Source organism: Triticum aestivum, chromosome 4A, assembly GCF_018294505.1.
Source record: "Triticum aestivum cultivar Chinese Spring chromosome 4A, IWGSC CS RefSeq v2.1, whole genome shotgun sequence".
In the NCBI taxonomy this organism is placed as follows: domain Eukaryota; kingdom Viridiplantae; phylum Streptophyta; class Magnoliopsida; order Poales; family Poaceae; genus Triticum; species Triticum aestivum.
In genome coordinates, this window is record NC_057803.1 from 578533254 (window position 1) to 578545611 (window position 12358).

At 47.7% G+C, this 12358-nt stretch overlaps 1 protein-coding gene across 1 annotated transcript; it reads left to right on the top strand.

Annotated features, from left to right (window-relative positions):
* Positions 1–621: 621 nt before the first annotated feature.
* On the top strand, positions 622–3968 carry LOC123087103 (probable inactive receptor kinase At1g48480). The gene is made up of 2 exons (XM_044509005.1): positions 622–2098; positions 2946–3968. Exons 1-2 carry the CDS (start codon positions 727–729, stop codon positions 3593–3595), a joined length of 2022 nt encoding a protein of 673 aa, XP_044364940.1. The 5' UTR covers positions 622–726; the 3' UTR covers positions 3596–3968.
* The last annotated feature ends 8390 nt before the right edge of the window (positions 3969–12358 follow it).

Consider the following 12358-nt stretch of genomic DNA (forward strand, 5'->3'; position numbering starts at 1 on the left):
CCACACCCAGCCACGCCGACCCAAAGTGGTGCTTTGTAACACCCGGCACGGCAAGGGTCTCACGCTGGCCAATGACGAGACGATCATCGTGTAAAAAGTCGCCCGCAATCGGCCGGTAATCCACCGGCCGGCACGTGCGCGGCATCACAGAATCCGCTTCCTTGCTTGCTCCGGTCGGTTCACCAGTGCCGCACGGCAGTCCAATCCAAGCGTCCGTTGTGACGACAGACGGACGCCGTGGCAGCAGCAGTCAACACGGAGAGGCCGCTCTGACCTGGACCGACCGATCGCCGGAAACAGCACAGGCAAACGCTGGAGGAGCAGTAAATAAATATTAACCATGTAAGGATAAATGAAACCGTAGGGAGGGGGGAAAATTAGGCAGAGAGTGAAACTGACGCGGCTCAGAACAATCCCCCCCGCAGAGCACGCGGAGCGGCGAGGCCTCTGCGGTGTCGCGATCCCGTCGTCCCCCGGTCCCGTCCCCGTCAAGCGGAATCTAGGACGGACGAGCCAACGCGCATTCCCGGGTGCGGCCGCCCGCCGAACCCCAACCCCCGCGGAATAAAACCCGTGCCGCCAGATCCGCACGGGAGTTTCTAGGGTTTTTCCCTCCCTCCACTCCCACCCAACCCCAGCCCCATTCCTCGCTCGCTGTTCAGCAGCCCGCCCCCCAAACCGGAACAGCCACCCCACACCGCCCGCGCCCATTCCCCCACCGCCGCGATGCGGTCGCGGCGGACACCGCCGGCGGCGGCCCTCGCCGTCCTCGCGCTCCTCGCGGCGTGGGGCGCGGCGACGGCCGACCTCGCGTCCGACGCGCGGGCGCTCGTCGCCTTCCGGGCGGCGGTGGGCCAGCGCGTGGCCTGGAACGTGGCCGACCCCACCACCGTCTGCGCCTGGACGGGGGTCACCTGCGAGGGCGGCCGCGTGGCGGCGCTGCGCCTGCCGGGGGCCGCGCTGGCGGGGGCCGTCCCGGCGGGCTCGCTCGGGAACCTCACCGCGCTGCACACGCTCAGCCTCCGCCTCAACGCGCTCCGCGGGGCCCTCCCCGCCGACCTCGCCGCCATGGCCGCGCTCCGCAGCGTCTTCCTCAACGGGAACCGCCTCTCCGGCGACTTCCCGCCGGCCTTCCTCGCGCTCCCCGCCCTCGTCCACCTCTCGCTCGGCGGGAACGGCCTCTCCGGCGCCATCCCGCCGGCGCTCGCCAACCTCACGCGGCTCAAGACGCTGCTCCTCGAGGAGAACCGCTTCGTCGGCCAGATTCCAGACCTCCCGCTGCCGCAGCTGCGCGACTTCAACGTCTCCTTCAACCGGCTCAACGGATCCATCCCCGCCTCGCTCCGCTCCAGGCCGCGCGCGGCGTTCCTCGGGATGTCGTCCCTCTGCGGCGGGCCCCTGGGCCCTTGCCCTGGCGAGGCCCCTCCTCCTCCGGCTCCGGCGGGGAAGACGCCCTCGCCGACAACACCGGGGACGAACATCCCCAACAGCGGAAACGACGAACGAAATGACAAGAAGGGCAACAGGCTCTCCGGCGGCGCCATTGCCGGAATCGCCATAGCCTCCGTCGTCGGCGCCGCGTTTCTCCTGTTCCTTCTCATCTGCCTCTGCCGCAGGTCGGGGCGCACCAAGACACGGGCCCTCGAGATGCCGCCTCCGTCTCCATCCCCCGCCGTCATCCCCGGCGGCCGAAAACCCCCGGAGTTGCCCACCGGCGCGGCCGTGGCGCCTATGGCTACCGTGGGCCACCCCAGTGCTCAACAATCGACTTCAGGGAAGAAGCTGGTCTTCTTCGGGTCGGCGGCCGCCGTCCAACCGTTCGACTTGGAGGACCTGCTCCGCGCGTCGGCCGAGGTCCTTGGCAAGGGTGCCATTGGGACGACCTACAAGGCGGTGCTTGAATCCAGCGCTACCGTGGCGGTGAAGCGGCTCAAGGATGTCACCATGTCCGAGCCTGAGTTCCGTGACCGCATTGCGGACATTGGCGAGCTTCAGCACGAGTTCATCGTGCCTCTCCGTGCTTACTACTACAGCAAAGATGAGAAGCTGCTTGTGTACGACTTCATGCCCATGGGGAGCCTTTCTGCAGTCTTGCACGGTGAGAATTTCACATCTCAGTGCCTTCACAGTTTTATGTACTCATACTCTGATCATTATATTATTACTGTTCTGCATATGTTATGCTAGTGCTTGCGAGTATCTTATTTTCGCATTTTTCATCCGTGGCAACGGTAGAGTGGTACTTCATTTTCTCGTAAATGTTTGAGAAATGGATTGCAGTTGTCGAGGGGCGATTGTCTTGTACTACATCCATTCCTAAATATAAGATGTTTTGGCTGTTCAAATTGAACCGACCGGATGTCTTATATTTAGAAACAGAGGGTGTAGCTATTACTACATCTGTCATGGCTTGATTATCTCTAGTCTACGTGTGTCTTGTTGAAGGTGACACGTCAAGCTAATTTTGTTGCAGATCTTGTTTATTTGCTTGATATCCTAAGTATTTGGATATTAAGTGTTCTTTATTGGGTATTATTATTAAAATCATATTCTGACTATTCTGGCTGCTATTCCTTGTGGTCTGAGACTATGTTTATGGCTAGGATACTTGTATTGCAGTCAACTGCTCCCTTTCAGGTTTGGGGTTACCAATCTGTTCCAATTTTTCAGAATGTTGAATAGAACTGTTGATTGCTTTTCATAGTCCCATATTCTTTCCTCAATTGTGGTTAAGTCTGTTCTTTGTTTGTTTACTTTAGGTCTATTCTTTGTTTGTATATCTTTGTGTTGATTAGAGGAAACAAAATCTTGGGAAGCTGTTGTAGTTGGTAGAGCAGTAGTTTTTTCATTGATTATGTTTGTATCTTCATTGTGTCACTTGACCATGTAACAGATGAACCTTGAACTCTAATCTCACACGGTGTTGATCATTTTTTGTCACGCAGGGAACAGAGGTTCTGGTCGCACCCCACTTGACTGGACGATAAGATCAAGCATTGCCCTTGCTGCAGCCCGTGGGATCGAGTACATCCACTCTACAAGCTCTTCGACTTCGCACGGCAATATCAAGTCATCCAATATCCTCCTGTCGAAGTCGTATCAAGCACGTGTTTCAGACAATGGCCTTGCCACCCTTGTTGGTTCATCATCGTCTGGACCTTCTCGCGCCAGTGGATACCGTGCTCCAGAGGTTACCGATCCCCGGAGGGTGTCCCAGAAGGCTGATGTGTTCAGCTTTGGTGTTCTCCTGCTCGAGCTGCTCACCGGCAAGGCCCCCAGCCAGGCTGCTCTTAACGACGAGGGCGTCGACCTGCCCAGGTGGGTGCAGTCCGTCGTGCGCTCTGAGTGGACTGCGGAGGTGTTTGACATGGAGCTCCTGAGGAACCAGAGCTCCGAAGAACAGATGATTCAGCTTCTACAACTTGCTATAGACTGCGTTGCCCAGGTCCCAGACGCCCGTCCGACGATGTCCCATGTCGTCGTGCGGATCGAGGAGATCAAGATGTCAGGTGGAAGCACCGAAGAAACTGATCAACAACAGCAGAGCGCCCTGAATCAGGGCGATGAGATGGTCGAGGGCCCCTCCTCGCCGTGATCTCTAATGGCCTGAGAGAAAGGAGCCGGCTGCCTGTCGCTGTAGCCCACATTCATTCCGTTCATAGACTTGACGAATGCTATCTTCTTCTTCGACGGCGGAGCCGGCTGTTTTTTCATCTCTTCCTTTTAGCGAACGTCGGATTTGTCGTCGTCGTCTGTCTTGGTGTTGTTGACTGACTGTGGGTGATTGTGTGGTGGGTGATTGCGTGGTGGTGTTTAGGGATGGAATGCATGCCCGACTGTGCGATTGCTTAATTTGTCTAGCCATTGTTCTAGCTGATTAGGTTGGTTCTTTAGCTGTCCCCATGTAATTACTCAGCCCGATCAAATTGCCTGGAACTCGTTGGCGAAAACCATTTGTCGTGAGTTTACCTGCCTGGTGTCCAGTTCTTGTTGTGGCTTTGTGTGTGTGTGTGGGTGTGTGGGTCATGCATGTGCTTTGGATTGGCTCCAGTTGTTGTTGAAAGCTTCCGCGTGGTGTGTCTGTCTCGATCCGGGTCGGGTGGCACGGCTTTCGGCTTTCGGCGGGGCGAGCGGGACTGTTTTGAACTGGCAGGGACAGGGACAGGGACAGGGAGGGAAACTGAATTGAATTTCGCCTGATGCGCATAGCGACTTGCCTGCTCCTCATCATCGCTTCTCATTGTTGATTAACAGTTGGGAGGTACAGCCATGCTGGGATCCATCCATCGATCGAGAGAGCAAAACCAGAGGTTCTGTACACGCTTGATGCTGATTATGATTCAAAGATATCTATTGTGGTTGCTGTCTAGATGACCCAATCTCGACATCTCGGTCGTAGCAGCCGGTACGATTTGTTGGCCCTGGTAGATGGCAAGCGCTCAACGAACAACCATCGTCCCTGGTTGGTTCATCGTGGACGCGACAGCGCTAGGGCCCTAGCAGCGTGCGTGCGTACGTGTCTGTGCTGTGCACGGAACTGACCGATGTCAATGGTTCTGGCAGGCTGGGCCACCTGCAATTTTTGGGCGTGCCCCGCCGGACGACGACGAGGGAGATCCTACTTCTCGCGGGTAAACGACGATGGCGGGTCACATGTTGCCTCCGGAGTCTGGACCCCTGCGCCCATGTGATGAGGATCGATCGGGACCGCCCGCCTGCTCGCTCTGAATCAGTTGCGGAGGGAGGGAGCTGTGCAGGACCATGCTTCAAATCTTGCAGGGCGCGAAATCCTCTTCGTGTCTCCCGCGCGAAAGCCCATCCCATCCCATCTCGTTTTTTTTTAGTAAAAGTCATTGTGAAACAATGGAAACGTAGGGGAGGTCTTTAACTTGACGAGATGCTTGCTTTCAGGATTTCAGATTAAAGGCGACGGTGATGCTCATCTCTACCTCCTTTATGTAGTCTACATTGGCTCCTACCTCAAGAACATTCCCCCGCCATTTTTCTTTAACTAAAGGAACATACGTGCTACTACATTCCAGCAGAGTAGAAAAACAAAACTGTTGTTTCGACCATTGACCTCACAGCAGAGCAATTCTGACACGGGCCAAGAAGGCATTCATTCCTCAGCACGCCTTAGAAAAATACCACCGGGAGCATATCGGCGTCTTCTAGAAAAAACAAGTGCACCGAAAGAATCTCGTAGTACTGCGTACTTGGGACCACCTGCCGATGACGATACGACGCACAGCACCGTCTTAATCACAGTACTTGACCATCTTAATCATCTCCCGGTCGCTGTCGCGTTGGAACTTAGAACCTTCAGAATTGACCAATGGAAAAGTAGAAGAAAAACAGCTGATCGTGAGAGACTTTGACGCCGGGGTTCGGGACTAGACATGTACTGAGGCTCGGGCCACCAAGCTGTCGAGTTCGTTGCCGCCCAAGAGCGACCCTCGGAGTCGTAGGTGAAGCCGAGGGCGACGGCCCCTGACTTTTCCAGCATGCCATAAAAAGAGTCCACCCCCGGGAAACGAATAAATGTGAATTATTGTTGTGTTACGGATAGAGCGGTACTGTTTGGTGGTGACTTTCGGTCTGGATGCGATGGTCTCGCAAAGATGCTGTCGAGTGCCTTCTGGAAAGAAAGGAAAACGATGGAAAGCTGCTGCGAAGACTCAATCAAGTTGTTGAGGTTAGTGATTTTCAGTAGTACTTGCAGTTGCAGTGCTGCACATCCTATCCTAGCGAGCAGTGGCGGAGCCAGGATTCGAGTATAGGGGAGGCCGAGTACGTATATTGATCGAATCTTGTTGATAATTACTAGTTGCTTCTACTAAAATTGTTGATCGTTGGGGAGGGGCAGGCCCCTGTACGTATTCAGTGTGCAGTTTCCGGACCCCCGTACCCGCCTCTAACATCTGGATGGGCTACCAAGTCAGGCATAAGAGCAATTCCAACATGCCGACGCATTTCATTCGCGCGTGTCCGTTTAGATCGCCGTGGATAGAAAAGTTGGCCCATTGCGCGGATCCAGACGAACGCACGCCCGCTTTTGTCCGCCGGGCGACCCATTTCTGACCCAAATTTGGGCCTTATTTGCGTCGGCGTGGACGCATGCGACGTCCGCCTACTCCTCCCCCTGGCCCGCCAGTCAGTGAGACATAGGCCATTCTGTTCCACCTTAATTGACAGTAAGCCTTCGCCCGCCCCACTTCATCGCCGCCGCCGCCCAATTCCGGTGCCCCTGCCAGCAGTCCGCGCCCACACGCCTCCCCCGCATGCTGCCACCTCCCACGTCGTTGCCACCACCGCCGCCGATACAACTCTACGCATGCTTGACGTTCGCTTTACCTAGAACAAGTATAAAACCAGAAGTACTTTGTAGGTGTAGTTGGATAGGTTTGCAAGATAATAAAGAGCGCATAAATAAAAACTAGGGGTTGTTTAGATAAAGAAGCAATAAAGTTAGTATAGCGAGTGTGAAAAAGGGGTGGTAGGAGTTATGAAATTTTCCCTAAGCAATTGACTACTTTACTAGATCGATAGCAAGTTTTATGTGGGAGAGGCCACTGCTAGCATGTCATCGCTGACTTGGAATTCTATGCACTTATGATTGGAACTATTAGCAAGCATCTGCAACTACTAACGTTCATTAAGGTAAAACCCAACCATAGCATTAAGATATATTGGTCCCCCTTCAATCCTGTATGCATCAATTTCTATGCTAGGTTGAAGCTTCTGTCACTCTTGCCCTCCAATACATAGTCCTATCAACATACAACTAATCCTATGGTGTGATCCACGTGCGCGCTCATATAATGGGAACCAAAAGACATCAACATAACCACAAGCAAATTAAACCAATCATAGCAATTCACCAATCACCGATAGGACAACGAAAATCTACTCAGACATCATAGGATGGCAACACATCATTGGATAATAATATGAAGCATAAAGCACCATGTTCAAGTAGAGGGTACAACGGGTTGCGGGAGAGTGGACCGCTATAGATAGATGGGGGAAGGTGATGAAGATGACGGAGGTGTTGGTGTAGATCGCCGTCACACGATGATGGCCCCGACGGCGTTCCGGCGCCACCGGGAGAGAGGGCGAGAGAGCCCCCTTCTTCTTCTTCTTCCTTGACCTTCTCCCTAGATGGGATAAGGGTTTCCCCTCTGGTCCATGGCCTCCATGGCGGTGGAGGGGCGAGAGCCCCTCCGAGATTGGACCTGCCTCTCTGTCTCTCTCTGTTTCTGCGTTCCTCATTCTGCCCTTTCACCATTTCTTATATTCCCGGAGATCCGTAACTCTGATTGGGCTGAAATTTTAACACGATTTCTATCCGGATATTGGCTTTCTTGCGGAGAAAGAAGGGCACCAACCGCCTTATGGGGTGGCCACGAGGGCCCAGGGCGCGCCTGACCCCCTGGGGCATGCCCCCTGCCTCGTGGCCCCCTCGGGCATCGTCTCGCGTTGATTCTTCTTCCTAAAAATCACATATATTTCAAAAAAAGTCTCCGTCAGTTTTTATCCCGTTTGGACTCCGTTTGATATGGATTTTTTGCGAAACAAAAAATATGCAACAAACAGGAACTGGCAATGGGCACTGGATCAATATGTTAGTCCCAAAAATAGTATAAAAAGTTGCCAAAAGTATATGAAAGTTGTATAATATTGGCATGGAACAATAAAAAATTATAGATACGACGGAGACGTATCAGCATCCCCAAGCTTAATTCCTGCTCATCCTCGAGTAGGTAAATGATAAAAAAGATAATTTTTGATGTGGAATGCTGTCTAGCATAATCTTGATCATGTAATCTAATCATGGCATGAATATTAAGACACGAGTGATTCAAAGCAATAGTTTATCATTTGACATTAAGACAATAATACTTCAAGCATACTAATAAAGCAATCATGTCTTTTCAAAATAACATGGCCAAAGAAAGTTATCCCTACAAAATCATATGGTCTGGCTATGCTCCATCTTCACCACACAAAATATTCAAATCACGCACAACCCCGATGACAAGCCTAGAAATTGTTTCATACTTTAGTATTCTCAAACCTTTTCAACTTCCATGCAATACATGAGTGTGAGCCATGGACATAGCACTATAGGTGGAATAGAATATGATGGTGGAGGTTGTGTGGAGAAGACAAAAAGGAGAAAGTCTCACATCGACGCGGCTAATCAATGGGCTATGGAGATGCCCATCAATTGATGTCAATGCGAGGAGTAGGGATTGCCATGCAATGGATGCACTAAGAGCTATAAGTGTATGAAAGCTCAAACTAAAACTAAGTGGGTGTGCATCCAACTTGCTTGCTCATGAAGACCTAGGGCATTTAAGGAAGCCTGTAGTTGGAATATACAAGCCAAGTTATATAATGAAAATTCCCACTAGTATATGAAAGTGATAACTCAAGAGAATCTCTATATGAAGAACATGGTGCTACTCTGAAGCACAAGTGTGGTAAAAGGATAGTAACATTGTCCCTTCTCTCTTTTCTCTCATTTTTTAAAAAAAAATCTCTCTTTTTTCTTTTTTTGTAGGCTTCTTTGGCCTCTTTCTTTTTGTGTGTGTGTGTGGGGGGGGGGGCTCCTTTGGCCACTTTTATTTTGATAACCTCACATGGGACAATATTCTAATAATGATGATCATCACACTTTTATTTACTTACAACTCAATATTACAACTCGATACTAGAACAAAGATATGACTCTATATGAATGCCTCCGGCGGTGTACCGGGATGTGCAATGATCTAGCGTGGCAATGACATAAAAAAACGGACAAGCCATGAAAACATCATGCTAGCTATCTTACGATCATGCAAAGCATATGATAATAAATGCTCAAGTCATGTATATGATGATGATGGAAGTTGCATGGCAATAATATCTCAGAATGGCTATGGAAATGCCATGATAGGTAGGTATGGTGGTTGTTTTGAGGAAGATATAAGGAGGCTTATGTGTGATAGAGTGTATCATATCACGGTGTTTGGATGCACCGGTGAAGTTTGCACCGACTCTCAAGGTGAGAAAGTACAATGCACGGTACCAAAGAGGCTAGCAATGATGGAAGGGTGAGAGTGCGTATAATCCATGGACTCAACATTAGTCATAAAGAACTCACATACTTATTACAAAAATCTATTAGTCATCGAAACAAAGTACTACGCACATGCTCCTAGGGGGATAGATTGGTAGGAAAAGACCATCGCTCGTCCCCGACCGTCACTCATAAGGAAGATAATCAATAAATACCTCATGCTCCAACTTTGTTACATAACGGTTCACCATACGTGCATGCTACGGGAATCACAAACTTCAACAAAAGTATTTCTACAATCCACAACTACCCACTAGCATGACTCTAATATCACCATCTTTATATCGCAAAACTATTGCAAGGAATCAAACATATCATATTAGTGATCTACAAGTTTTATGTAGGATTTTATGACTAACCATTTGAATGATCAATTCATGTCATCTCTCTAAATAGATATAAGTGAAGCAAGAGAGTTCAATTATTTCTACAAACGATATGCCCACGCTCTAACAAATATCAGTTAAGCAAAAGAGCATTCTACAAATGGCGGTTTCTATGTGAAGAGAAACAGGCAATCCAAACTTCAAATGATATAAGGGAAGCACATGAAGCATTCTATAAAGCCATACTCAAACAATATAAGTGAATTGCAAAGAGCATTCTATAAATCAACCATGGACTATCTCATACCAGCATGGTGCATCAAAGAAAAGTGAAAACTAAATGCAAAATACGCTCCAAGATTTGCACATATCGCATGAACGAAACGAATCTGAAAACATACTGATACTTGTTGAAGAAAGATGGGATGCCTTCCGGGGCATCCCCAAGCTTAGACGCTGGAGTCTCCTTGAATATCTACTTGGGGTGCCTTGGGCATCCCCAAGCTTGAGCTCTTGCCTCTCCTCCTTCTCCTCACATCGAGACCTCCTCGATCTTCGAACACTTCATCCACACAAAACTCAACAGAAAGCTCGGTAAGATCCGTTAGTATAATAAAGCACATCACTACTCTAAGTACTATTGCAAACAAATCCATATTTTTTTTTGCATTATGGCTAATGTAATATAACTTTTCCATAGCTTAATCCACTGATAGAAATCGATAATTTCACCAAAACAAGCAAACTATGCATAAAAAAATATGTCTTAAACAGGACAGTCTATAGCAATCTGAACATTCACCATACTTCTGGTAATCCGAAAATTCTGAAAAAATAGGAAAAATAAAAAAATTGTATAGCAGGACAGTGCAAAAAGTTTTAGAACGGTTTGACATTCCAGTAAAAAATGTAAAATCGTGCACTACAACCAAAGTTTCTGTTTGGCACCGCACAAACCAACAAGCAATGTAAACATCCTAAATGCAAATCTTGGCACATTATTGTTGTTTTAAAACTTTATAAAATCACACAACAGAAATAAATGACTCTCTAAAACTTCCAGGTTGTCTCCCTGGCAGCGCTTTCTTTAAATCCATTGAGCTAGGCATATAGTGCTCAAGTAATGGATCCACCCGGATCCCAAGGTATATCAAAGCCAATTTTAATTAACAATGATTTGTGGTTTAGTAGTGAGCACAAAGTAACATATGTCATGCAACAACGAAGTCTAAATCTCTTCCTATCCATCGGCATGTCATAAAAGAACAATTCATGCACACATAGTAAAGGCCAATGCATAGTATAAACAATTTCTTGCAATTTTATCTTATTGGAAACATGGAGAGGCGGAGATGTAGTTCCTCCCTCATAATAGTTGCAAGTAGGAGCAGCAAGCACATGCATATCATATCTATCAAAATCATCATGTGTAGTAGTAAAACGCAACCCATCAATATAATCCTTAATAAGGGCAAACTTCTCCGATATAGTGTAGTCGAGAGAATTCAAAAAGATAATAGGACTATCATGCGTGGGTGCAATAGCAACAATTTCATGTTTAACATAAGGAACAATAGAAAGTTCATCTCCATAAGCATAATTCATATTGGCATCTTGGCCACAAGAATAGCAAGCATCAAGTTCATCAAAAAGGGATATTTCAAACGAATCAATGGGATCATAGCAATTATCATGGCATTCATCCTTCGGTAAGAACGAAGGGACATTAAATAATGTATGAGTTGGAGAGTTACTCTCATTAGAAGGTGGGCACAGGTAGCTAATCCGATCTTCCTCTTTTTGTTCTTCGCTCTCCTCATCATCTTTTTCATCCAATGAGCTCACAGTTTCATCAATTTCTTCTTCCATAGACTCCTGCAAAATATTAGTCTCTTCTCGGACAGCGGAGACTTTCTCAATAAATTCATCAATATCATAATTGTATTTATAATTCTCATAGCAATATTTAAGGATAGCTAAATTTTTAGATCTATAAACTGAATCATCAAAATCTTCAAACTCTTTAAACAAAGATTCAATTTCACATGCACCCTTAAAAGCAACAAATTCTTCTATTCGTTCCACATCATAGTAATCATATATACCATTAGCATAAGAAGCTAAGGTTTCATTATCATTAAATTTGCATGAAAAGGGAAGGTGTGGAGCATTCATCCTAGAGCAACAAGTATAATCATATCTCAAGCATAGTTGCCGAGCATACCAATGCAACATATAAATTTGATCCGATAATAGTTTCCCTTTTTGAGTCAAGCATAATCCCTAAAGTATTCACGTTGATCCAACATGTCTCCCATTACATAATTGAATGGGGTTTTCTCAGGATTATTAAAGTAGTGCATAATATCTTTCATATAATGAGCATCGAGGGTTTTAGGAGGTTCCCCATCTCCATGAGTAGCAAGTAAACCTAATTTTTTGGTATTTCGTGTTCCATATCCATAACTAAAGATAGAGAACAACTTAGAACATCAAATACAAATTACTTAGTGATAAAGCAAACAAGCACACACGAGAATATTCACCCCACGCTATAACTCCCCGACAACGGCGCCAGAAAAATGTCTTGATAACCCACAAGTATAGGGGATCAATTGTAGCCTCTTTTGATAAGTAAGAGTGTCGAACCCAACGAGGAGCTAAAGGTAGAACAAATATTCCCTCAAGTTTTATCGACCACCGATACAACTCTACGCACGCTTGATGTTCGCTTTACCTAGAACAAGTATAAAACTAGAAGTACTTTGTACGTGTAGTTGGATATGTTTGCAAGAAAATAAAGAGCGCGTAAATAAAAACTAGGGGCTGTTTAGATAAAGAAGCAATAAAGTTAGTATAGCAAGTGTGGAAAAGTGGTGGTAGGAGTTGCGAAATTGTCCCTAAG

What these genes read in the sequence shown, in the direction of transcription:
- LOC123087103 (XM_044509005.1), top strand. Translation starts at nt 727, where the DNA reads ATGCGGTCGCGGCGGACACCGCCGGCGGCGGCCCTCGCCGTCCTCGCG. An exon ending in CCTTTCTGCAGTCTTGCACG is followed by an intron (nt 2,099 to 2,945) that starts GTGAGAATTTCA and finishes TTTGTCACGCAG; the next exon opens with GGAACAGAGGTTCTGGTCGC.